The following is a 27,202-nucleotide window of genomic DNA, read 5'->3' as shown; positions in this document are numbered from 1 at the left end:
CACTACATCAACCACTGACTAATTCAATATTAGTGTTAGAATCAATAACGTCTTCTACATCCAGTCTTCAAAAGTACATGGGTACTTAGAAATTTAAGATAACCCCCTGAACATCAGCAAAACCATAAAATTGCAAAACTTCAAAGATACACCTTCATACCAAAACATTCAAACTGCTTTACCACTGCTCCTTTTGAAATACGGTAACCCAAAATCTTGTACTACCATATCTACTCCTAAGAATCTCATTGTGCCTGTGATCACAAAGCATAGAATAATTTAACCTGAAATCATACATGCCCCTGTTCAGAAAAGCACAGACATTAGAAATAAGCTATTTAGCCTTTTCTTTCTAAACAGAATTACATGGTAAAGAGTCACATTTCCAACCAACAAACAACATTTTGTGACTGTTATGTCTTCAGTATAGATCTGATCCCAAACACCTATCCAGACAGTCAGGTCTCCAGAAGACTCAATTGGAGAGCACACAGCATGCCTATGGTACAACAGCCAAGCATGACTAGCCAGACCAACAGAAACAAACTCCCTAATGACTACATCGTTAATTATACCAGAGAAATAATTAAGTTATTCCTTGCTGCTTTGATGTAAGACAATAGGAGTAAAGGACAAAGTCTGATCAGAAATGAGAAACACATTCACAAAAGACACAATGGACAGAGCAGTACCAGAGCAATGTGATTAGCTCTTCTTGCTGGAATTAGACACAATGGGATCTACACTGAGGTAGTCCTCGCCCAAGGAAATGGGCTGAGATTTTCACCCTATATTCCCCAGCTCAAACCTAAGAATTCTTGTGTGACTCAGTTCATTTCCATCATTTTCACATTTTCAGAAAGGCAGGAAATGATCAGGTTTTGAAACTGGATTTCTGTAACACAACTTTGGGGTGCAAAGTACCCTTTTGATGCTATTTACAGCTACTTGCACATGGTGGCCCTGAATAAAACAAAAGAACATATGGACCATGGTCAGCTGAAGTTGGACCTCCAACATGATGTCCACAGAATACCTAAGACACTGAGCCTGAAGGCTAAGTAAGGTAGAGAAGAAGCAATGATTAAATACATCATGCAGCTTCCAGCTCCCTCTCAAAGAGGTATGTTTATCATCTATGTGTTCACCATTAATCGGGTGATGAACAGCAGACCAAGCAGAAATGGACTACAAAATGCTTTCAATGTACTCAAAGCCCAAGCCCAGTGTGACTTTTGCATATCCCTTTGGAGAGCTACAGTAAAGAACCTAGTGAGATCTACAGGAAATCTGCTGAGCTGTCTTTCATTGGCAAACCGCAAAGGTGCATTCCACAGGTGAAAGAAGCTACCCCACATCTCCCTAAAGGACCTTGCAATGGGCTCTGGTGGACCACACACCTAGAATCACATCCACTACAATGATCATTTTGCAATGACGATATACATAGCCTGCAATCAAAAGGTATACATGAAAGACCCATGGATAACACTGACACTTGAATTTAAGAATAAAACTGTTCAGCTTTTGTAAGCTAAAGATATGTCTGTATTTTAATTCCTTGTTAAATCCTGTTGATACTAGAGAAAAAAAAAGGAGGCATTGTAAAACTTTTTTCCCCATCAAGTACAAGGAAATCATTGTATGACATTCGTGCGGGTAACAAACATTAGAGCTGGAAGTCTATCTACCTCTCAGTAAAAAAGAAAGATGAGAGGAGATACTGAAAGGTACAGAATGCACAGATTGGAAGGTGCCCAAACCAAGCCCAAAACAGAGTAGATCCCCAACAACCTGTCCTCAAGTATCTCAAAGGAAAGGCATGTCAAAAGTTCATGAGGGAGGAAAGGGATTTGCTCACACCTCAGAAGCTCAGCTTCAGAAGTGTTGTTCAAGATGGGGGATGTAAAGAAGGAACCATTACAACTCCCTGCAACACAAGCGCTGTTCACAGAGGCTCTCAAACCACAGTGTAACAACTACAGCTGAACCAGAGTTGAGGAAAATCCCTGGAAAACAGGCCTCTCTTGGGATGTTGGAAGGAATTGCCTAATGCCACTTTTCAATTTTTCAATTAATCTTGGGTCCTGCCCATTTTGTGCCAAAACGCTGTAGCTTTCACAGCGTATGCCATCAACTGCTACCTGCCTGACTGCAAGATATGAGTTAACGCAAGGAAGTAGAAGATTGTACCCATGATGTTTGGAATTGCTGCTAGAGAGACCTAAGAAACAAGGGGAGGCTGAAGTTTGTTGAATCTCTCTGAAGAAAGTCATGTGGAGAGCAAATCTTCCAAAACTCTGAAGACTGGAGCGAGCAAGTGGCACTTCCTAACGTGCTTGGAACCGTGAGCAGCACCATGGGGAGGATAACCTCCTGAACTGCTCAGCTCAGTCATTCCATGATAGGTGTGTTTAAGCTGAATTAGACTTTCCAGATGCCTCAAGGTTGTAACAAATCTGTCAAAGCCTTCAGTTTATCAGTTATAAGCCAGATTTATATCAACACAGTCTAGGTGCCAAGTCACAAGCGGATCAGCCAGTCCTGCCTCAGGGATGGGATGAGCATTTGGAAGCAATAACAGCTTCAGCCATATAGTTTTTATCTGTCACCACCATTCTATCAGAGCTCCAGTACAGGTTTTAGGCCAGTCAGGCAGAACAGGGATGCATATGAAGATGCAACCACCCTGAGAGCTTTTAGGTTTGAAATGGAGGTACCTACCAATTGATACACTGCTGTGGTTGGGCAAGGATTACCTGAATGGACTTGCGTATCACAATTTTGGATCTAGGTGCCATCAGTCCATGCAAGTCCTGCTACAGGCGTGAAAGCTCTGGGCCAGGAGACAAAATAACCTTTCCGCTTGCCTGATCATATATGCACTTCATCTGATAATATTCAAATCTCTTTAGCTACATTATAATGAGGTTAAAGCAAGAAAATATTTCCCCACCCCAAATATTACAAATGTCAGTAAAGAGAAAAAGAAAAATGTCACCACATGGAGAAAAGAGTGAAATTAGCATATTTAGAGAAGTATTATACCCATGAGTGAAATAATGCAATCAGCTAGCCGCAAGATAAAGCTAATTTGGTTTCCAACAGTTTATCAACAATGCACTGCTCCTTTACATTAACAAATTTAAATGATACCACATCCTGCAAACAAGAATAATTCACACAGAATATTACACTGTGTTAATTAAATAGCTGGAATAGAAAAGGTCAGGCCATGACTGAAAGATGCGCATATGGGTTGTGAAGCTATGAAAAGATGGAGCAATTTCAAATCAAGCAATTATAATAAATTATTTAAATCATGATTAAGTCAATAGTAAATAACCCTAGATTTTCTGAGCCTATGGTGACAGCTTCTTCCTTTTTTCACAGTTTCTCAGAAATGCCTCGTTCTTCTTGTCCCACTCAAGAGACAAAATACCTTTAAACCCATGACAAGACAAGGTAGCTTGGATAAGTTATTGAAGAGTTATCCTGCTTATACTCAAGTTTTAACCTTACTGTGCAGATAGTAAGAGGCAAGGTTTGCAGTTAAAGGACACTGCAAAGCCCCACTTGCCTTATTTCTAGATGGGCTTCCTGCCACTAAAACCAAGAAACCCCTGCAATTACTAGAGTTAATTGAAACATGTTCAAAGAGAGAAATAGTTTTTCACTTTGTTTACTTCTGCAAATGACAGCACTTTGTCTTTGGCACAATGCCAGTGAATCAATTATGTTATAGTAGTAACATAGCCATTGTAAATTGAAAGAACATTTTGGCATAGGTTAAATTATGCTGAGGTGGTAATGTATGAAAAAGACCCAGTAAAACAGGGAATTAATCTTCCTGGGAGCCCCAGAGCACTACTGGAATACGTACTGGTCATGATCAAATCTGAATCTCGTCCAATATTTTTACTGTATTTTATTTTTGTCACTAAGTTGTATACATGGCAAGCTCAAGTTTTAGTTTGTTACTAACCGCATGCCCCCATGTTACTTAATTGTGTATGAATTTTATTTTTCCTGGGCAATTTCCTAAACTTTTCTAGACAAAGTTTCACTTGCTTTTCTGTGATAGTTCTGCTCATTTCAGATGGTATAAATTTCCTTTTGGCACCTTCAGCGCAACATCTTATTTGAAACTCTGTCTAGCAAAGAGAGCTGTGTGGACTAAACAAAATACCATGCCTCTATGGTTTGGGAAGAATTTCATGGGAGTATGTGGTCTGGGCTGAGAGACCACGGAATGGGCACCAGCACATCAACACTTACAACACTAACACAAGGTCCGAAACTAGCCTGAGTGGACCCCACTGCTTGGCTCTCCCCAGCCAGGCACAAAGGCATTCACTAAGCCACGTCCCAGACTTGGTGACAGAACGCCTAAGCGAGCCAACCAGCAGTACCCAGTTTTTTCAGGGAAGATGGAGCACTGTGAAGCAGCTGAGCCATTAATTTTACAACAAGTGCAGATAGTAGATACACTGATAAATACTCACACCACCTAATGGAATGAAAATATACTTCAATCTATTTAAATGATAACAGTTTCTAATGAGCTTAGTGTACACAACGGTATAGTCATCCGAATTATTTTAAAATGGACTTCAGTCCAGGCTGTAACTGGACTTCTTCCCCCTCCAATCTGGACCATAGCTGGCTTCTACTCATAGAAGGGTTTGGGTTAGAAGGGACCTCAAAGCCCACGCAGTTCCAACCCCCCCTGCCATGGGCAGGGACACCTCCCACCAGACCAGGTTGCTCAAGGCCCATCCAACCTGGCCTTGAACACCTCCAGGGAGAGGGCATCCACAACTTCCCTGGGAAACCTGTTCCAGCACCTCACCATGAAGAATTTCTTCCTAATGTCTAATCTAAATTTTCCCTCTTCCAATTCAAAGCCATTCCTCCTCGTCCTATCACTACAAGCCCTTGTAAGAAGTCCCTCCCCAGCTTTCTTGTAGGCCTCCTTCAGGTACCGGAAAGCCGCAGTAAGTCTGTCCAGTTCCACTCCCCTACCATGGTCAGGGACACTTCCCAGCAGATCAGGTTGGTCAAAGCCTCAACCAGCATGGCTTTGAAAATCGCCAGGAAATGGGAATCTACAACTTCTCCAGGCAGCCTACGCGAGTGCCTCTCCACCCCTACAGTAAAAAAAGAATCATATTCTCAGATTCATGGAATGGTTTGGGTTGGAAGGGACCTTAAAGACTATCCAGTTCCAACCCCCCTGCCATGGGCAGGGACACCTCATCACAGAATACTATAAGGCATACAGTGACAGGACGAGGTGGAGTGACTTTAAATTGGAGGGGGAAGATTTAGAATAGATTTTAGGAAGAAATTCATTACGATGAGGGTGGTGAGACACTAGCACAGGTTGCCTGGGGAAGCTGTGGCTGCCCCATCCCTGGAAATGTTCAAGGCCAGGCTGGATGAGGCTTTCAGCAGCCTGGTCTGGTGGGAGGTGTCCCTGCCCATGGCACAGGGGTTGGAACCTGATGGGCTTTGAGGTTCCTTCCAACCCAAACCATTCTAAGTCCACAATTACAAACTTGCTATGGTCCAGACTGGGGGGAAAAAGTAGGATCTAGTGGGAGGTGTCCCTGCCCATGGGTGTGTGTGGGGGAACTGGATGATCTTCAAGGTCCCTTCCAACCCAAACTATTCCATTTCTATCCTACAATTCTACCCTATGATTCAGTTACAGCCTGCACTGAAATCCACTGTAAAATACTTTGGATGAGTACACGGCCATTCACGCTAAGCCCATTAGAAACTGTTGGAGCTAGACGACCTTTCAGGTCCCTTTCAACCCGGACCATTCTGCGATTCGGGCTGGGAGGGACCCTGCAGCCCCCCAGCCGCATCCCCGCTGCCAGGGAGGGACCCCTCGCCACAACCCACCTCTCCCCGGGACGCGGGACCCTGCGGGGCCGGCGCTGCCCCCAAAGGACGGAGAGGGCGAGCAGCACCGCCTGCCCGAGCCCCCCCGGCCCCAGCACGGAGGCCTCGGGGCACCTACCCGGCAGCGCCCCGGCCATGCTGCTGCGGCGCTCGCTCCGGCGGCTGCGCTCGGCACGGGGAGCCCGGGGCAGGGCGGGGCGGCGCCGCAGCCGGGGCTGTGCCCTCCGCTGACCCCGGACACGTCTCGCCGCGGGGGCTTGGGGCTCCTCGCCCTGCACGCCTGGGCTCCCCCCACCCCCGGCCTTCCAAGCTCGAGCTCCTGCCACAGCTCCCGCCTTGCGCCCCAAGCTCCGCCCTCGCACGCCCGAGCCCCTGCGCCAGCTCCCGCCCCGCACGCCCGAGCTCCCTCCGCGCACCGCCGAGGTCCCGCCTTTGCGCCTCAAGCTCGGCCCTTTCACGCCCGAGCGCCCCGCCCTGCACGCCCGAGCGCCCGCCTTGCCCTCCGGGCTCCGCTCCCCCCCCCTCCAGCTCCCGCTTTGCTTTCTGAGCTCCCCCCTTGCCCTCCGAGCTCCCCGCCCCGCACGCCCGAGCTCCCGCCCCGCACGCCCAGTCCCGGTGTCTCCCCGCTCCGCCCCTGCCGGCAGGGGAGGCGGCGGCCGCTCCGCACGGCGCATGCGGGAGGGCCGGGGCTGCTCGGTGCTCGGCGCGCCCGGCGATGGGGTCGGGCTGGAGCAGCGCGGAGGAGCGGCGGCCCCTCCTGCCGCCGCCGCAGCCGCCGCAGCCGCGAGGCCCCGCGGGCCGCGTGTACGGGCGGCGGTGGCTGGTGCTGCTGCTGTTCTCGCTGCTGGGCTTCGCGCAGGGCCTGCTGTGGAACACCTGGGGCCCCATCCAGAACTCGGCCCGCCTGGCCTTCGGCTTCGGCGGCTGGGACATCGCCCTGCTCGTCTTCTGGGGGCCCATCGGCTTCGCGCCCTGCTTCTTCTTCATGTGGCTCATGGACAAGAAGGGTGAGCGGGGCCGCGGGGACGGGGCTCCCCGCCCGCTCCTGCGGCTTCTCCGGGGCCGGGCGGGGACGCCGAGTCCCTGTCCTGTATCCCTGTCCCATGTCCCATATCTATATCCGGCATCCCATACCCTTTTCCCGCATCCCTTGTCCCATTTTCCCTGTCCCATGTCTATATCCCTTATCCCTTGTCCTATATCCCATGTCTGTATCCCGTGTCTCATATCTGTATCCCTATCCAGTATCCCTTATCCCTTGTCCCTTATCCCTTGTCCCATGTCCCATATCTGTGTCCCGTGTCCCCTTGTCCCGTATCTGTATCCGTATCCGGTATCCCATGTCCCTTCTGCTGCATCCCTTGTCCCATATCCCATATCTGTATCCTGTATCCCTTGTCCAATTGTCACTGTCCCATGTCCTGTACCCCTTGTCCCGTGTCCCTTCTCCTGTATCCCTGTCCCTTGTCCCAGATCCCTGTCCCACTTCGTCCCCTCCCCCCCAAGGCTGTAAAGACATAGTGAGCACTGTTTGCAGGACACCCAAGCAAAGCACATCAAAGGCCATTCAGAAGGAAAATACCCTAACCTGTTGCTAAAGCTGAGGACAATATGGCATCATCTGCTATGAGAGTAGGGGTTGTTCAGCCTGGAGAGGAGAAGGCTCCGTGGGGACCTTAGAACAGCTTCCAGTACTGAAAGGGGGCTACAAGAAAGCTGGAGAGGGACTTTTTATGAGGGCATGGAGTGATAGGATGAGGGGGAATGGCTTTAAATTGGAGGGGGGAAGATTTAGAATAGACATTAGCAAGAAATTCCTCACCATGAGGGTGGTGAGGCACTGGCAGAAGTTGCCTGGGGAAGCTATGGATGCCCTATCCCTGGAAGTGTTCAAGGCCAGGTTGGATGGGGCCTTGGGCAGCCTAATCTGGTGGGAGGTGTCCCTGCACTTGGCAGAGGGGCTGGAGCAGCATGATCTTTAAGGTCCCTTCTAACCCAAAGCATTCTATGATTCTGTATCCCTGCTGTGATGCGGATCTGGAGCTGTCCTTTCTTCTGCCATCGTCATGTAGGTGTTTGACCCGGGGATGATCGCATTTTCTGGTAGTGAGTGGTAAAACAGACACCTGTGTTGATATTTGGGTCAGGGAATGTAAGTGCTCAGGGCGGCTGATTCATCTTGAAAGAAATTCTTCATTTTTAAAAGCAGACTGGACACCAAGGCGGTGACTTGCTTTTATTTTCACTAGGGACATGGCAAAGACAGCAACATAAAACAGAAGTTGCAGTCAGGGATTTTGAGAGATGAGCACGGGGGACAGTTTGCTAATCCGCGTTTGGGAACTCTTTTTAAACGCAAACTGGACGTGAAGGCGGTGGTTTGCTTCTAGTTTCACTAGGGAGGTGGCGAAGACAGCAACATAAACCAGAAGTTGCGCTCCAGGGTTTCAGAAGATGAGCACGAGGAACTGTTTCCTAATACACATTCAGGCCTTTGCGTCTTGATAGCAAACTTCTGAATGTGGTGTTTGTTCCCAGAGAACTCCAGGGCCTGTGCAGTTCATCTGTGGTCACCCTGGGGATGGTTTTGGTGAGGTCAAGTACTTCTGTTTGCACATCTGGGCTTTGGGGCCTCAAACCACAGAAGCGTTTAGTCTTTTAATTCCTGTTTAAACAGGCTTCTAAACAGGAGATTGGAACGACGTACCCTTGTGGCTCCCCATGTTAAGTGCTATTGGTTCCATTTATTTAGGAATTAATAGCTCATTTATGGAGAGCGAAGGGGGGAAAGTGAAGGAAGGCAGGGAGAAAAGTTGTAGCTGAGAAGGCTTGTGTGTCAAAATTGCAATTGCTTTTCCTAAAACTGAAGGGGCGTTGGGTGAATAAAACCTACTGGGCTGAAAATACATTCTCCAAATGAGTCCGTGGTGACTGTGCAGGCAGTCTCAAGCAATTTAGACTTAAGTCGTCAATGTCTGTCTCGACTGCTGTATAATAGTGTTGTTAATTATCTTAAAGTTATTTTGTTTTGTACAGTGAAGACAATGACTGCTCACAGTATGAAGGAAATAAAGCTAAACTTGAACCTGTGCTTTTAGAACAATCTGTATTTTTATTTCTCCATTGTCTACAAAGTTGATCCTGAGCGATGCAAAAAAAATACTGGAAAAGTTTTGAAGTAACTCATGGAAAAAGAAACATTAGTATTTTGTTGTTTCTTTAATGTGATTAGTAATGTAGTTGCTGGATTTCTTAGCTTCACATGTAGCATGTTTTAATGGGAAGATGTGTACAAGTGTTTTCCTCATTACCTTAACCAATTCCTTGACGGGTTTTTGTCTTTTTGGAGATATTGATATGAAGTACCCCTTTGCTATAGCTCTGTTGCTTTCCTTATTGAGAGAATTTCAGTTCGTAGCCTGAGTGAGCATCTCAGCTCACTTGCTTTATGCTTTAAGAGTACATAAGGGCTGTGGAGCATGATCTTTGCACAGCAGCAGATTGCGTGGGGACTTTGTTGTGTTTCATGTTCTGAGACTGGATGATTCCCACAGAGAATGTGATGCTGTTCACTTTGGAAATGGTGGTGGAGTCCTGCCGCTTGATTTCTCACAGAGGAAAGAGGAGAGCCACCGCTGCCCAACTCTCCCATGGGGCACACTTCTGCTGGAGGCACATGGTGGGGAGGTATCTGCTCTTTGGAATATGCACGTTCTGGGAGAAGTGTGACTCTACTGCTTTGAAGCTGTAAAGTTGGTTTGGTCTGACCTTGCAAGGGCAGTATTTCACTTGCTATGGGGCAATAATAAATGCTGCTTGTTATACCAGATATACTATCTGTACCAAAAATATAGAGAAATGACACCATTTACTCTCTGGCTTCGGTCATCTGTCATTGGAGTTAGCCAGTAAAGGAACTGTCAGGAAAAAAATGAATTTGTGAAGTGTCAATATGTAAAAGCTGGCATGTATCAGAAGTATGGCACTGTAGGTGATGCATGTCAGAATTTGAGAGGAGATTCTGCTGTTGGATGGTTCTATACTTCACAGTTAGAGGTAGATCTAACTGATACTGATAAGTAGCTGCCGGCTGTCAGCTAAGTCTGATTTTGTGTTACGATGCTTCAGATGAGGTCTAAAAGTAGTTGTCTTTTTCGGGTTTAGTTGCCTATTATAGCAGATAGTTTGAAACGTAAATCTGTCTCAATATCAAACGTCTATTGTATTATTTGTGCACGTGTTTCTTATTTCAGTATGTTTACGAAGGTTTGGCCACTTTGTTTTTTACCTTTTGACTTGTTAGAAGTTGAAAGATTAAATATTCAGCAATAGGCATGTTAATAATCCTGTTTGGAAGAAGTGTTTCTTGGGCTGTGTGAGTCAGTTCCATCACAGCTTCTCAGAGAAGTGTGGGGTCTTCTGAGGAGAGAGGACAGCAGTGTTTCTTTTTATTAAAAGGTATGCTAAGTAAGCTCCAAATGTTCTCCAGTTTTGTATAGAAGGGATCTAGGATGGACAAGTTACAATTTTTTTGCTTTCTGACCTCAGATTGTTTCTTGGCCTTTGACCCTTTTCCCTCCCGGCCTGCCAAGTGTCTCCTGGATTTTTTTGTGGAGACCTGTTCGCAGTTAACGCTGGCGATGCAGTTGAAGAATGAGAGGAATATGAGCTGGGAAAGATGTGTCGTTGGCATCTGCCAAGGACTCTGATGACCCAGAATGGGTGTTGGTGTCAGAAGCGGCATGACAGACAGTCTTGGTTGGCTTAAACCTGTGTTCCTGTGGATGTATAGGGATTTTCTGGGTTTTATGAAATTGAGGGTGAATTTTCTTCAGGAGAGTAGGATTTCCTGTTTTTTATGAAATTGAGAAATTGAGGGTGAATTTTCTTCAGGAGAGTAGGATTTCCTGGTTTTTATGAAATTGAGAAATTGAGGGTGAATTTTCTTCAGGAGAGTAGTGATAGCCTTCAAAGGCTGTAATTTAAAAAAAAAAAAAAATCTTACCGGAAGTTCTGAACAGACTCAGAAGGAATGAACATTCTTCTGAAGGGTGTTAACAGTGTATTTAAAGGGTATTCAAGGCATTGGAGGAAGCCTAGATTCAGTTGGTGTTTCTGTAAGGAATGTAAATTGAAAGCTAGTTTGGATTTTATTTCCTGAGCTATTGTCGTTCTCAAAAATATATTAATTTTCAGACACTTAGTGGGGCAGCTGAAAATTCTTCTTTGGGGAGCGAGACCGGTTCCTGCTTCCCAGCTTCCTCTGGCTACATGGAGACTTCTTCCAACATGCTTTTCCTCATGAGCCTGGAGGAGCTTTCCATGCACCTTGTTTGGGTGTCTGTAATAGGGAGGGCACTGGCATCCCTAATGTTTCTTAGCCCTGTTCTGGGATGGGTGCATGCTGAAACCCAGGAATTATGTTTGTGTGTACTATCTTTAAGTATGTGCTGTTTCGAAGTAGGTTTGAAACCCCTTCTCTGTAAGTAGAACTACAGGCGTTGGTTGGTTGATTTCTTGGTGAAGAAAGGTTAGAAGATGGAGTGTGCCATGGAGCAACATGCCTTATCTGGTGCATTTTCTTTAGCAATAGGATTAGAGAACCCTTGTTTAAATGATAATTACCTTTAGAGATTCAATAAGACTGAAATTAAATGGGAAATTACTTCAGCGTGCCTTGGATGGACCCTTGTTGTTTACATGATTAAAATTAGCTACAATTTGTCACATGATGCTTGAGTGTTTATTGATGTTTTGTGCCTTGAGTGTTTCATTTCCTGGAAACTGTAAATATAAGCATGCAGAACTGTTAGGATGTTTATATATCTAACTGGAAATCAACAGCTTGCATACCTCTGTGGATCTGGTTCACTGGTTCTTTTTATTAGTTAAGTTCATAGTTACAAGGTGAGATCTAGAAGCCATGTATAATGTCAGTCTTCATTATGTTCCATGTAAGAAAGACGAGGCAATGAAGAACACAATCTTTTGTGATAATTTACGTGAAACACATTGAACAGAATGGTGATATTTTTCATTAATTTTTGAAATGCAGTAAACACAGTTTTATATTGAGTTTGAAGAAATGTGACATATAACTTGTAAAAGTGGAATGTAATTATTCTTGGTTCTTTTTTATAAAATGATATATGCTTGCATGGGTCGCATAGGTATTCTTAGTAACTTTATTTTGCTGAAATGAAATTTGCATAGCATTGTTATCCTAGCAATTAAATTATGAAGTAGAGAGAAAAATTCAATAATCAGATTTTGGTTTTTAATGGAGATTGGCTTGTCTTTTGAAACCATGAATGTTTTTGCTTGTATGTATAGTTATTCCTTTGCTGAATATAAAAGCCTTTATTTTATTGCTGTCTCCCAAATCATGCTTCTCACTTCTCAGTTTCCTTATGTGAGACATTTGATAGTTCTTATCTCTTCCACTTGGGAATTTTGAGGTTAAATCCTTTAATTCAGTCTGACAAAATAGTAATAAGTATTGAGTATGAGTACTAACTAGGGCCTTACTAATACAAAAATGCCTTAAGAACTGTTCTCTGTACAAGATGAACTACACATGATGAATAAAGAGAATTTTGTATAGCTGGTTTCATGTTTGAAGTTCCTAGATTGTCACTTTGTGCTGCCTGCATGGAAATGGTGACTTTACTTTCAGGGGACCTTTGGACTCCTCTCACTTGCATCCAGGGTCACTGGAACAGAAGAGAGAAGACGTGAACTTGTTCTTTCCTTGCATGTTCATCCAGGAAGCGTTTGCAAAATGCCCTTAGTTTTATTTTGAAAGACTTGAAAGTGGGTGCGGAGAGCAAAAAGGAAGTAGGATGTTGTTCCAAGAGTCATGAATGGTCAAGTGAAGCCAACAGATGGGGAAGATTTTTTTTTGTTAAGCATTTCCATTGCTTTTGGCATCTCAGGGTCCTTATCTGTCAATCAGGCTCTCAGACAGCATGGTAGTAAATATATATTGGAGCATGTTACTAATAACTTAGAAAAATTGTACCAGGTCTAGCTACTGATAGGTATCGCTGGCATAGATGCATGGTGTGAAGTACTTTCCATGAGGGCACTCACAAGAACGTGCAGAGTTTTCAATGGTCATAGTTCTGTTGTGTCTTGAGTGACCATAAATGTGGGATTTTGGTTAACAGAAGAAGGACAAAAATCAACAAATCAAGAATCTTTGAAGCCTGAGAGTTTTCACCTTGTGGCAAAGAAGTATGTTTTCAGCTCCTTTTTGTCATGATCTGAGAAACAGAATTTTTTAATCTCATGTGCATGACTGCAAGCTACGTAGCCAGTATTTCAAAATTACCAATTTGATAATTGATGGGTCAAGTTCAAGGCCGAGCCTCAGCCTAGGATGAGACTTGGCATAAGGCTGTAAGACTTTAATATAATTTGTTGAGATCAAGCTAAAAGGATTTACACACTTCAATGACAGTAAAGGTTTGTACAGACGCTATGGCTTTGGTAGGTTAGTACAGCCTACAGGAAAGAAATACCCATGGGAAAGTTTACAGGTATGAAAATGCAGGTAGAACAGCAGGGAACCAGTGAGAAAGGGAAGTGTGATGTGTCTGGTGCTCCAGTGAAACATACTGGGATTACAGGGAGTAAGCAAAAGTAAAGTCTCATTATAAACAACTGATTCTACTCAGTAGCATTTATGTTATGGCAAAAGTCTGGTTAATGCCAGCAAGAGCAGCAGAAGGCTCTTGTGGATTTAATGAAAGATAGATGTGAACTTAGTGCTTCAGCGTGTTTTTAAAAAAGGAAGTGAGAGAGAGAATGCCATGGCTCATGTGAAGTGAAAGCTGTATGTGTTTGGTGAAAAGGCAAGTTATTGATGCTAGTCAACCAAGTTCAGACAAAGGTTGAAGGAAAATATTACCCCGGGTTGTTCCCTGTCATCCTGTGGACATTGTCTACTGCATGCTGTGAGTGATGGATATTTCATTGTCTTGTAAATGATACTGATCCACACCTACCAAATCCTGTGAAAGGGATTAATTTTCCTAAGCTAACAAATCTTGGAAGAAATTAGATGAAGTGTTGTTTTTCATGTGGGAAGATGAAAGAAGCAATTAGAGCTGGATATAGGTAAATCCCACCAGAGCTGATATTTGATCAGCATAATTTTACAAAAGTTGTTTTGATGAGTTGCTGGTGTGTGTGTTTGTACAGACATATTTTTCCTCTGCACAGTCAGAAGAAAAGAAAAAGGAAGACTGAACCAAACTTTGCTTTGCTTGTTTAATTTTGTGTTCTGTGGCTGTATGAAAGTCCACCGAGCATTTGTGCAAGTGATTGCAGAAGTGAGGACTCATTAGAGAATTGATTGGCCCACCCTCACTGGAGTCAGGCATGCTGCGAAAGACCACTTGAGATACACAAAGTGATTAGCAACATGGAGTGGTTTAATGAGGATCTGATGAGTTGTATTAACTTGATGCCACTATGATTCATCAAAGCAATACTAGCTTGATTGTTAGCAGCACTTTCCATACCTCCTGATGGGCCAGGTTGAGTTGAAAGCATCAGTCATGGCCATGGGCAGATGTCCTCTTCTGGAACTAGGTCTTTTTGTTAGATGGCATCATCCCTGTCTCTGCTTTGTACCATGTTTCCACAGACATTTCTTTGTACTGCTCCCCTTTATGCAACTGCCGTGCCCTTTGTGCTCTTTGCACACCACTTTGCAGCTGCAGCTGTGGTCCTGGGACAGCTGTTTGAAACACAACAGACTGAAGATCATCTGGAAACAGCATGCTGGATTTGAAATAACTTTTCATGATGTAAAATCCTAACATGTTTGCATAGCTCATGTGAGAATAGTAATGGCCATGTTATCTTGAGGCTTTGGTGCGCTGAGCATATGGGCATGGTGAGTTTGGGGTGTGTAACTTGCTACACCTCGATGTCGGCAAATTTGAGAATAGGGAAATAATTTGCCAGTGTAAAATACGATCTCTTACTTTTATTATGCAGCTGTTAACGCAAGCAGAGGTAAAGCACTTAAGCATTCCAGAATTAAGTCAGGCAGAGGTCCAGCTGGGAAAATACTTTGTCAATAGTCGCTTTTAGAAGTTGACTGCAGAGAGTATAATACTAGGACAGCTGTGCACCGTTATCTCTCCTGTTGTATGCTCACGTATTTTTACTACCCCTCAAAACCTTCTCTTGACCCAAATTTTTCCCAATCGGACCATTTCCTCTTCTCTACCTCCTGCCTCACCTTTATGTCTCCTTCCTGTTTTGGCATGTCCATCTTGTCTTCCTATTTCCTTCTATCTTCCACTTTTCCTGCATGTTGAAGAGTAGAAGAGGTTGCATGCAAGAATCTCAGGGCTCAAAGGAGTGAGAGCAGATGTGAGAAAAGCCCTTGGATGGGTGGGAAGAGAGAGAGAGAGAGAGTATGGGACAAGGCAGTGGGGTGAAGCATGGGAGGTATGGTTGCAGAAACAGAATATGGAGCCGGAGGGTGGGGAGTGGTGAGGCTGGGAAAGGTGGAGGGACAAGGCAAGTATGAGGCACAGGGAAAAGGGCACTGAGAGAGGGAAGAGGCAGTAGTAAATGTGATTTAGGTAGCCAGCAACACCCTTGCCACAGACTGGCAAAAACAGCTTTTGTGAACTGGCTTGAGATGTACTTTTAAAACCAGGAGCTGGGTAGTCTCTTTGAACACAGCTGACCTTTCTGCCTTCTTGTATCTCCAACAAAGTCCCAGTCTTTTGCCTCTGCACAACCCAACCTCCTAACTCAGTCTGGTGGTGCGTCTTTTCAGTCAGAAAGTGTATTATCCCTTCCTTCACCCTCTCTTGCCAGAAGCACCCTGGGATGCCACTGTCCACTCCCTGCGGGGCTCTCCGGTGCTGCTGGGGTGGGTTTGGGAGTGATGATGTCTGTCCTTGTGATGGAGGCATGAATCACAGAATCACAGAATCACCAGGTTGGAAAGGACCCACTGGATCATTGAGTCCAACCATTCCTAACACTCCTTAAACCATGTCCCTAAGCAAATGAGTGGGATGCTGGGGTGGATGTGGCCCCTCTGGTTGGTGCCTCTCCGCTTCTGGAAAGTCTTGTGGAGCAGGACAGAAAACGCTAGAATTCCATTAGGTTGTCCACTGCCCTGCTGCATTTAAAAGCATTTAAATTTGCCAACCTCCGTCCTTCTAGAAGTATTTAGCAGTTTGGCAGCTCTGCTAGATAAGGGTAGCTGGTGCTAAGTTCTGCAGCATAAATTACAACAATAATTCCACTGTTATCAAAGTCCCTTGGGCTTTTTCATAGATTTTTATTACGGAAGTAGTGAAGTATTTGGGAAAGTTGTATTGCATTTATTTTGCTAGCTGTATATATTATAGTGTATTCATAATGCCTAGCTATTCGTTTGTAATTCCATTAAAGAGAAAAAAGAGTAGATCAGGTTCAGGCCTGCAAAAGCTGAACCTGCTTCCTTTAAAGAAAACAGAATCTGTTTCCTTTAAAGTATTAATATGATATTTTTTATTTTTCCTGTTAGAAATGAACAAAGAAAGACCGTTTTCATTTGCTAATGCTGAACAGACCCAGCTTTACTGCTTTCTGAGTCCCAGTAAACCACACCGTTGCACAAACAAAACAAATTTTATTCATTATTTCTGGCCAATGTGTTTCTTAAGAGCTAGTTTCACATTATGTTTTACGGGTGGAAAAGAAGTCTGCAACAAATGCAAAAATGAGGTTCATTGCTTGTTAATAAATTTCAGCTGTTTTCTGTGTTGTCAATTTCTACCTATATTTTTTTTTGGTAAGAAATGCCCTGTTTGTGGGAAAGAAGCTGTGTAAAATGGGTATTTGCTTGCAGTTTCAGAAATGAATAAGTAGATAATGCATTGCGCAGGTCCTGAAATAGTGTTCCCTGTTGTGAAAATCTGTTCTCTGACATTCCCAAACAGAAATTTGGTTTACATAAAATATTTGTTTAATAACACCCAACCCTCCCAAAACCAAGGCTGGTGCTTAGATGTGTACATTGAAGAAACAGAATGTTTTGATAATTCTCTTTTAGAATATTTTGCAAGGTTCCTTGGAGAACTTTGTTTGACTTCTCCCAGCAACAACCCAGTGCTGCTTCACTGCTTTTAAGAATTCTTTTAGTTATAATCTTGGGGAAAGGGAGACTGTGGCTTGCTCAGCTTTTCTCTCAGCAGTGACGTTCAGAACTGTCCCATCACTTCCTGCCGTAATTTTGTTTTTTTTAATGCTTCTCATGTGTGTGTGCGCTATTGTAACTCTGTAGCCATACTAGAACTATAATTATGCTGCAGAAACTTGTGATTAATGCTCCAGCTTCCTCAAAAGCCGCACATTGTGCTTTCTCATGCAGATTCGTAACAGAGAGGATTTTTAGGTTTTTCCTCTTTTTTAATCTGGAGATCCCATGACTCGGCCTGAGGGAATGAGATGTTGTGAAAGTGAGAGGTCTTCTGCTTTTTGCAAAGTCTGCTGGTGTTTTTTTTCTGGAATATAAGACATTAAATGCAACTGCATTTAGAAAGCTTTTTTTTTTGGTTATTTTTGATGAACACCATCCCTTTTGAATATTCAAGAAAGGTGGAGTTGTTCTATTTTAATTGATTAAACACATGAATCTCAAGAATTGATCAGGAGCCTTAAAAAATGAAACGGGTTTACAACCCCTTACGGTGCTGCAGATAGTGCATTTTAGGATGAAATATGTATTCTAAATAGTGCCTGATGCATTTTAATGTTAAAGTAACACTGAAAATGTTCACAGAGAGGAAAATTGAAAGCTTACTCCAGTGACCTTTCCTACAAGTCACAAGACCCACATGGTTATTACGTCAATGGGACTCTTACAGCTCTTTTTTCCTCAATTCACAGCAGGGATAGTAAAAAGGAGAAACTATGCATTTAGTGTCCTGCTTAGCGGATGCACTAGGCAGTATTTAGTGTGGCTGCCAATCCTTGCTGCATGGTTGCTTCTTGATACTCTGTTGTGGCAAAGCAAAGTGTCTCTGTGTTTCTAAAAGTGAAGAATTTCATGCACCGTTGGGTGGTATGGGCAAGTACCACTAAGATAATGACAGAACATCTTCCCTGATAGATGCGTACAAGAGAGATTGTTTTTCCTCTCTGTCACCACAGGTAAGGATCTGTAGTTAGTTGTGTGGTAATTAAGCCTGCTGTGCAATCCTGAGTCCTTGAAATGAGTGGGAAGAGAAGAGAAAAGCTTCCTTCCCCTTTGTTCGGTGCTGAAAGAGCTTGGGTTGTCGGCATTCATCCAGGAATGCAACAGTGAGAGCTAGAGCAGAGGATTGTTGTCTTGCACTTTCTCTTGACTTGTTAATGAGCATCCACAATTTAGCTTCAAAATTAATTAAGAGATTTAGTCCCCAACTGCATTATTAGCTATTTTTGTCAATGCTCTGCATCTCTCTCTATGTGTACGCTAGAACGTGCATACACAGGCACATGCCCTGGTTGGTAGGTTTTCATTTTATCATATGACAAAGATAGATTAAATGACTCACCTAAATCTTCGTGTTTTGGTACATATTGGAGTTGAGAGTATAAAGCAGCCAAGGTGAAGGAAGAAATAACAATTCTTATGCATGTTTGTGTATTAATTTCACTGATTTAGTGAGCACTCAAATAGCTCTTTTTTTAATTGTATCCCAGCACTGCGCTGGCCCCAGTTGAAGAGAAGACCTGAAGTACTAGCCTTTCTAATACTCGTGGTGAGACTGGCTCCCATTTCCATGTGTTTGTAGCCTGAATAAACAAGGCAGAGGTGTAGTGGGGAAAAGTGAAGCAGAAGGTAAGTGGCCTGCCCAATTTCGTAAGGCATATCGAGAGATGCAGTCCTGCTGCTCCGGGCCAGTGCTGTCTTGTCTCAGAGGCACTCTGCAAGGATTAAGAGAGGTTCATTGCACTTGGATTATTTGCAGATAAAATGGATGGTCTCTACAGTAAAATGTGTAATATCAATAAAAAGCTAAAATAATTGGTCTCCTTTGAAGACGAGAAACATGGTATTAAAAGAATAGGAGATATTTTAGTAGAGAGACTAAAACTGATTCTCAAATCAGTGTTTTGATCTGCAGGCAAATACCATTCAACTCAGTGCTTTGTTTATCTATTCATGCAAAATGTCAGTCTCTGGACTGATAAATAGAATTTACAACACCCGTAGAAACTTGCAATGCAGATTTTTAATCTGCATCTTTTGCCATTTATTTTTCCATTGCTGATGTTAAACTATTAGGATGCTTCAAAATCCTTAGCTGACATATGGAAGGAAATTTCCATACTTCTAAACTACCTTTTTAGATATACAAAGGCTCAGACTAAGCCTATAGAGTTCTTAAAGTCAGGGCTACTTTGTTTAAAGTACCAAACTTCTAAACTAGTGCATGAACTCTGAAATACTTACTTGCATTTACAGGTATAGTCTGCTGCCAGCTGTGGTTACATCCATGTGGAGCTAGCTATGAGAGACATCCTGGAAGAACTTAGGTCATTAAAGATGTTTCAGCTGCCCTTAGAGGGTTAGAGAGTTGGAGAATTAAGCTATACTTTCCTCTATTTTTAGAGATTATTTATGTGCTTGGATAATGTTAAAACAGGATGGGTCCACTGATTGTATTACCTTGATATAATTGAAGCGAATGAGCACACTGCACCCTTTTAACATGGTTGTGATAGCTTGTTCTTCCTTCTAACAGGTGCAGTCAAATTACTCTCTAAGGTAAACAGAACACTAATTATTTGTAATATACTTTAATAAACATTAAAAATGGAGAAAAGAAAAATACCATAAAGCAAGAAGAGTATTTACAACACAAACCAGAAGTGAGCAGAGCAATATGAGTGTGAACATGTAACTTGGCTCCCTTACAATTAGGATGCATGTAGCAAAGGATGCAGCAGCTTAGAAATTGCAGAGTGGTTGCGTGCTTGTCCTAATAATTCTCAATTGTGTTATATTTAACTTTGCTTCCCACAATTATGACATAGCAACTTCTCTGTCTGCTGTGACATGTTCCATCATTTCCCAAAGATGACTGTCTTCTCTCTCTGAAACACTTGGCTAGCTAAATTCTAGACATCAAGATGTTTTTTTTTTACAAGATTTTTAACTAACCTCTAATTCAGGAGTGATGCGGTTCTTATAAGGACTCCTGTGAAGACGTTTCTGCAGGAATGCATGTTTTTCTTTGGAGGGTTACACTGACAAAAGGACTGACAGGGATGAGTGTTGGAACTGGTATTTTCAGTTTTGGATACAGTCTTGCTGTGTCTGCCCAACAAGTGCAGAGAAATTCTGTTACAACAGGTGCCTGAAATTGTGAAGAGAATTTCCCCTCTGAAGATCATTACCTCCTACATCTATGGTTCAGGAGCTTTCTAGTACGTGTTTGATCTGGGGGGGTCCCAGTCTACTTTCTGTTTATGTCAGATGGAAATTGGAGCACAGTGTCTAGAGGAATCTGTCTTTGCCGTGCAGTCCTCCACTGGAAAGTGGGACTGGACTGTGTTGTGGGATCCATACAGGAAAAGTTCTACTTGTATTTGAGAGAATACTTGGGGCTGAAACGAAGCTTTGGCTCTGCTTTATTTTAGACATATCCTGTATAGATAGGTCTAGATAAAGCTTAGTTCTTGCTATTTGAAACCAGAAGGGTGCTATCACCTGTGTTGCAGACCTTAAATGAGGTCACTAGGAGTTTGCTTCATTTTTTTTATCAGAAAAAAACCTAAAAAACCTCCTGTCCTAAACCTTTTCAGTTGAGATTTGGATGCTGTTTTGGTAGTGCCACACAGACCTGGGGGAATAGATGGAAACAATTGGCTTCAGTTTGTTTTAAAAAGCATAGCTTATTAAAGACAGGGCAATAACAGAAGTGTCAGTGTTGTGTAGCCAGAGAGAAAGGGGGATCTAGGCTGTGCTTAACAGCACCCGATGACATCTTTGCCATCAAACTGTGAGTAATTTTTTTATTAGCTATGTATGACCGGGTAGTTGATTGCTCTTGCATACAGTCTTTTTATTTGGTTCCAAATTTTTTTGCTTCTCAGTGTAGTTGATGCTATTCTCGAGAATGTATTTATTTCCATTGAGTTTCAAACACTATTTATGCTCCTCTGCAATCAAGTACTGCTGAGGAACCTGAGGCAAGCCTGATACACTAATTTTCCAAGTTTGTTCCATGTGTTAGAATGATTTCAGGACCACAACTCAGTTTGAAGTCTTTTTAAATCAGTGAAAAGCTTGTTTTCTTTTGAGAATTGTATTGCTTGATACAAGGATGCTTCTTCTGAAAGAGCATTGCTCCTTATTGTCCTTAATGACAGTAGTCAGTTTGGCCAAGTGCAGGCACAATGGAAGTTTTATTCACTGTGTTTAGTAGATAGGTAGCAATTTTGGGGGGGTCTATTTTAATCATGACCAATATAATTGATCTTAGGAGAGAAATTGATGCAGCTATTAGTATAATTTTGCTAGAATTACTTTTAAAATACAAAGACTTTGGTAGCAGTAGATAATGATGAAGCAGGGACTCTGTGCAGAGCTTTCAAGATTCCCTGGTAAAACAAGATGTTTAATCAAGCTTTTGTCTTAATATGTCTAAATGTAAGGGCACACATTAAGGAGGGAGAGAAACAGACCCTTACTATGAAGAGGAGAATTGGTATCCAGCAAAGAAACCTGTCTTAAAAGAGATGCTTAAACAATAAGGAGGGTATTTAGATAATACAAGACCAATTCCAGGACCAAAGGAAAATAGTGTAAGGCTTGGAGCTCAGTTCTTTCCTTACTGAAACTAAAGGTAAGGGTTGATTATTGTATGTGAACTTCATAGAAGAAAAAATGCAAGATCCTGTGCTTTGTTTTGCCAAGAAAAACAGAACAAGAATTTGTTTGAAAATTGTTTTTGCTTTAAATTGGAGGGGAAAGCACAGTTTAACAGTGGATTATTGGAACAGCTGTTGAAATTGGGTAGTCTTTCATTTCCTGGCATGTGTGCATCAAACCAGAATGATATAATTTTTTTTTTAGCTAGATGTACTTCAAGCAAAATAATACCAGAGTAGCTGAGTGAATTAAAATACTCTCAGTTCGGTGTCAGAAGGGATGATTTTTGCTTCTAGCCTGGTCTTTAAAAACTGAATATTTGCAGCATGCTGATGTCACTCATTTCTAATCAGAGCGTTGTTGTATTCTGCATTTGTAGGGCTGATTTTAGTATCCACAGCTGAAGGAAGGAAACCCCTCAAATGTTAATGCATCCAAGAGCAGGATGCGTGAGCCATACGAGGGAAATCCACTGCTGGCTGTGCCAGGCAGAGGGAGGGCTGAATCCAGCAGTGTTTCCTCTGGCCAAACTTCCATTAGTCATAGCAGAAAGGTGAAAAGTGTGTGTTGTGTACAGAGAATCACAGAATCACTAGTTTGGAAAAGACCACTAGGATCATTGAGTCCAACCATTCCTATCTGCCATCAAACCATGTCCCTGAGAGCCTCATCTACCCATCTTTTCAATACCTCCAGGGATGGTAACTCCACCACCTCCCTAGGCAGCCTCTGCCAGTGCCCAATGACCCTTTCTATGAAAAATTTTTTTCTGATATCCAGTCTGAACCTCCACTGGCGGAGCTTCAGGCCATTCCCTCTTGTCCTGTCCCCTGACACTTGGGAGAAGAGGCCAGCTCCCTCCTCTCCACAACCTCCTTTCAGGCAGTTGTAGAGACCAATGAGGCCTTCACTCAGGCTCCTCTTCTCCAGGCTAAACAACCCCAGGTCCCTCAGCCGCTCCTCGTAAGACTTGTTCTCCGGCCCCCTCACCAGCTTAATTGCTTCTCTCTGGACACATTCCAGAGCCTCAACATCCTTCTTGGAGTGAGGGGCCAGAACTGAACACTCACCAGTGCTGAGTCCAGGGGCAGAATAACCTCCCTGGACCTGCTGGTCACGCCGTTTCTGATCCAAGCCAAGATGCCATTGGCCTTCTTGGCCACCTGGGCACACTGCTGGCTTGTGTTCGGTGGCTGTCGACCAACACCCCCAGGTCCTTCTCCTCCAGGCAGCTTTCTAGCCAGACATCTCCTACTGCAGAAGCATTTGTGTGATGCTCTGAACTAGAAGTGTGCAGCTCTCTCTGAGTCTGCAGCAGCAGCGGGGCAGCCGGGGTGCTGCCAGACATGGCCTCTGCGGCGGTGGGGATGCACAGCGTGTTCGCTGTCTCTAGGCAGCAGAAGTAGAAATTCCCACTTCTGGACATACAGACACTTTTGACCTGAATGTGTGTTTTGTGTGACTAAAGATTTGGTTTCTACAGTCTGTCAGTCACGTGTTTTATGATGTTTTATTATAATGGGTGACAGGTGGAATGGTCATGCTTCTTAAAAGCTAACAAAGACCACGGGCAGTTGTTTAGCATGTTCTCCTTCTGCAAGACAACCTGGTAATATGTAACAAGTTAGAATAAGTTAATTGTAGCTGCACAACATGTTTTATTAAACTTCTTATTAAACTGAGTATAACAAATGAATTACTGGCATACAAGTCAGTAATGCGGGAGGTAAGAGTCGGGGGAATGCATTTTCTCTTCATATACTTTACAAAACGTTGTGAAAGTAAGGCATGCCGGAAGAGTTGTTTAGGATGCAACACCCATGGTTAGGTGCCATCTCTTGATGTTGTGATGAGGGAACTGAACAGCAACTGAGCGTCACTATTGGTCACTACCTCCCACTGCAGTGTGAGACCGAGTTGCTGAGTGTTGTGGTTTGCTCATTTTTTTGTCGGTCTGGGAAGAGGGAGCAGGGTTCATCGCATTGTGTGTGTTGCTGCAGCAGATGCTTCCCCAGCAAAGAAAACTAGTGGGTCAGCTAGGAATGTCCCAGGGGCCAGATCTGATCAGCATATCCTGCCGGCACAGTTAATCGTGTCTAGTTTACTAGTACAGCATGGTCTCGGCTGGGCTAAAAGTCTATGTTTTGCAGGAGACTTAAGAGAGTTGTGGGTTGAGACTTTGTGTTAAATCTCCAATAGTGTCGGGAGCTTGGGTGTAGTTGTTTTAAGAAGAAATAAAAGCCCGCAAATGCAGCGTGGGCTGCTGAAGTTGTAAAGCAGACTGTGTTATTAGCAGGGGGGGCTAAACGATATTAACTGTTTCACTCATAAATTATAATTAACATGTCTTTTTATTACTGAATCAATTTCTGCTGTTAGCTCAAACTTTTCTCTTACCGTTTAAATGATGTTTGGTCGTTCTGAACATGGCCACACTTTGCACAATGGTCAGCACGACCTGTGGTGCCCAGAAACCTCCTGCAAGAGCAGGGTGGGAATGAGCAGCTGAGGAGAAAGGCTCTGAAGAACAGAAAGCTTCCTCCATTGGCAGAAAATGCCTTTGAAGGAGTTTCTTCACTTTCCAGAAACCTCTGATAGAAGAGGACTGGAGGCTGAATGATGGATTTTAAGACCTTGTAGCCCCCTCCTGTTTTGCATTCACAGGGTAAAATTCATGGAGTTAATTACATCTGCTCAAAATCTGAGTTGTGTGAATTACTTAGATCTTTTAAAATAGAGAAAAAAAAATATTGCAAGGTTTTTGGTCTTTTTCTCAGGCTTCGTTGCTTACTTTGATTCACTATCCCTATGACACGTGCAGCTATCTGAAAAACCCTGGGGTGTGCCTTGTAGAGTAATCCAAGATGCCCAATTTGGATTAAGGACCACCGCAACGTTCAAAGCAAGAATATTGAAATAATCAGAAAAATACTATTAAAGGCCAATTTCTAACAAAGATGAAAAGGAGGATGAATTCAGAGGATTAAAATGTAAAGCAAAATAAAAGAGGAGGGTGCTTAGAGGTTAGAAATACATCAATTAAATAGCAAATAAAATGTCTAATATGCTGCTTGTCTGACAGTCTTTTACTTGTTCCCTTTGGTGTCATCATTTTCAACATGCAGCTTTAACCCAAAGAGTTTTTTGGGGTGTATTTACATGTTAAGGTGGGGGAAAAAAGGCCAAAGAATAATTTGCGTGATCAAAACATTTAAAAGTGGTAGATTGCAGTGTATAGTATTCAAAATTAGGACTTTAAAGAATGTTTGGAGAGATCAAACATACTTGATTGTGAGGCTTTAACTGTTAATTTTATTTTAAAATTACCCAACAGATGGGGTTGACATTAAAGATGAGCCTTGAATTAGGGCTGGGGAGAAGCTTTGGTATCCAATTCTGTATTCAGTGGATTGTGCATTGTTTTTCTTACAAAACTTTTCTGTAGTTTTAAGTAAAACTTTGCTTTAGTTTCTACTTTTTCAGTTGAGGATTTTTAAAAAAATCAAATAGATTTTTTACTTTTTTTTTTTTTTTTTTTAGTTTAGAAACACTCCTCATGCATCCTGTGGTTATTTAAACTTAAATTTCTGGATAATACTCATTTACTCCTGTGCCGTGGGCTTGCATCTGGCCTCTGCCTCCTGTGGCACCCCGTGAGCAGGACCTTCAGGGCTGTCTGTGTTTGTCCTTGTGTCTTCCGAAAGGCAGAATGTGCTGTGTTTTGTGAAATGTAATTCAAGACAACCATGGTTTACATGGAAAATATGCAGTTGATATGGACATTACTAGAGCTTTCCTGAAGCATTGTGCAGTGTTTGCATATGGAAAACTTCAATTTTTTTCAGTTAAAAGATGTGTTTTGATTTTCCGTCAATAAAATTCTGATCCTTATTGTGTACAAGTTCTCATTATTCACAAAAGCAATGCTGACAAAGATCTGTTTCCCAGGAGGAAAGGCAAATGCATCACGAATGTGGTCCTGACACAAATAATTACTCCCACAACAAATGCAGTATGGTAACATGGGGTTAAGTGTGCCTTGTGAAGGCTCATGTGGTGGCCCAGCAAACATGAAGAACAACAGGATCTTGACCATCTGTATTATCCGAACATTTAGTTAGGGCTCTCTGAACATGCACACTTGAAAAACCAGTTTAACAGCAACATGTACTGGCTGAGCGCAGTCAGGCAAGTAACTCTGGGCAGGCACTGGAAATCCTTCAAGGAAGGAAAGAAATACTCTTGGCTGATGATACTTCTTTGGGGCATCCAGGGATGTGAGTGTCCTCTAGAGTCACAGGACTGCGGGTTGCATTCCTTTTAATGACTGAGCCGTACCAAAGGAAGTCATGCTTCATTTCAGAAAACTTATAATGTGAACTTCCTTTAAGTTGGGTTGTCTTGAACTGGGTTGATGGAGAGAGGAGCCGTCTCTAGTTTGATTTGTGCGGTGTCCAGCACAAGGAGTTTAATGCGCGTGAGGAAGGCTCTCTAAAAGCTGTAGCAATAGGAGCAAAGTGATGTCTTGTCCTCTAAAATTACGTTTTAGTAAGATATGTGCTCTAACCCCCCCTAAAATTCACACGGAGACAAAATATTTATAGTGACCACTACTTGAACTGTATGGATTATAGGAGTCATTAACATAAAGGGACTACTTCTCTGAAATTTGGCAGTTCTAGAAAGAATCAAATTGTTTGCTTGTTAGGTGAGTTGTCATAAGGACTTGTTCTTTTTTGGGTCGTTACTCATTTCATCTAAATGTTAGAGATACTGCATGTTTGCCGTCATTTAATTGTTCTTTTTATGTTCTGCTAAGAACATGGAAGCCCTTTATTTTCTGTTTTTGCTGTGAAATTGTTTGAAGTATTACAACCTCACAGGTATAGACTGTATCAGCAGTTTTTAATTGTGCATATTAATGATTTTGGTGTGCTACAAGATTCTGGAGGTTAAACCCTTCAGCTGTCACTGTTCTGTTGTTTGCTGCTGATGGAAACACCTTAGTGGCAGCAAGCGCGCTGCTGGCCAAAGGGTTTGCAGCACTAGGATAAAGTTGTTCCTTCAGTTGAGAATCGCAGTATGAGGCAAAAATACGTTCAAGGAATCAGTCAATTCTAACTTTTTCTAAAGTACTGTATTTACAGCCTCTGACAATTTAGCTGAGCTCAGTGAAAACCTGGCCTAATTGCAAGGACTGCAAAAAAATACTTGCACTTTTTTCCCCCTGAATAAATGGTTATTTCTTCAGGATGAGATGCGTATCTGCCTTATAAAAGAAAACGATAACAATTCTGTGTTTTGGCTTATGAAGTGATTGGAAAAGAATGTACAAGTCCACACTTTTCTTTGGATCTGCCTAGATTTCATGTCACACATAGCAGTGCATTCTCTGATCCTTGT

General features: G+C 42.9%; 2 protein-coding genes across 4 annotated transcripts in view; one reads left to right on the top strand and one right to left on the bottom strand.

Annotated features, from left to right (window-relative positions):
• Positions 1-6,243, bottom strand: part of HSPBAP1 (HSPB1 associated protein 1) — a 38,372-nt gene extending 32,129 nt beyond the window's left edge. For all 3 annotated transcript variants that reach the window (XM_054070409.1, XM_054070412.1, XM_054070408.1), the window contains exon 1: positions 6,032-6,243. Coding sequence is in view for 1 of the 3 variants with exons in the window: in XM_054070408.1 (XP_053926383.1) it covers positions 6,032-6,050 (19 nt within the window). In the remaining 2 variants the exon portion in view is untranslated. The remainder of the gene's footprint in view (positions 1-6,031) is intronic.
• Positions 6,244-6,521: 278 nt separating this feature from the next.
• The window catches only part of SLC49A4 (solute carrier family 49 member 4), a 71,837-nt gene continuing 51,156 nt past the window's right edge, over positions 6,522-27,202 (top strand). The window contains exon 1 of the mRNA XM_054069961.1: positions 6,522-6,920. Within this exon, the coding sequence (XP_053925936.1) occupies positions 6,629-6,920 (292 nt within the window). The 5' untranslated portion in view covers positions 6,522-6,628. The remainder of the gene's footprint in view (positions 6,921-27,202) is intronic.

The sequence above is a fragment of the Cuculus canorus genome, chromosome 6 (assembly GCF_017976375.1).
Source record: "Cuculus canorus isolate bCucCan1 chromosome 6, bCucCan1.pri, whole genome shotgun sequence".
Lineage (NCBI taxonomy): Eukaryota > Metazoa > Chordata > Aves > Cuculiformes > Cuculidae > Cuculus > Cuculus canorus.
The sequence above is the reverse complement of the archived record's forward strand: the minus strand, read 5'-3'. Positions and strand labels throughout refer to the sequence as shown.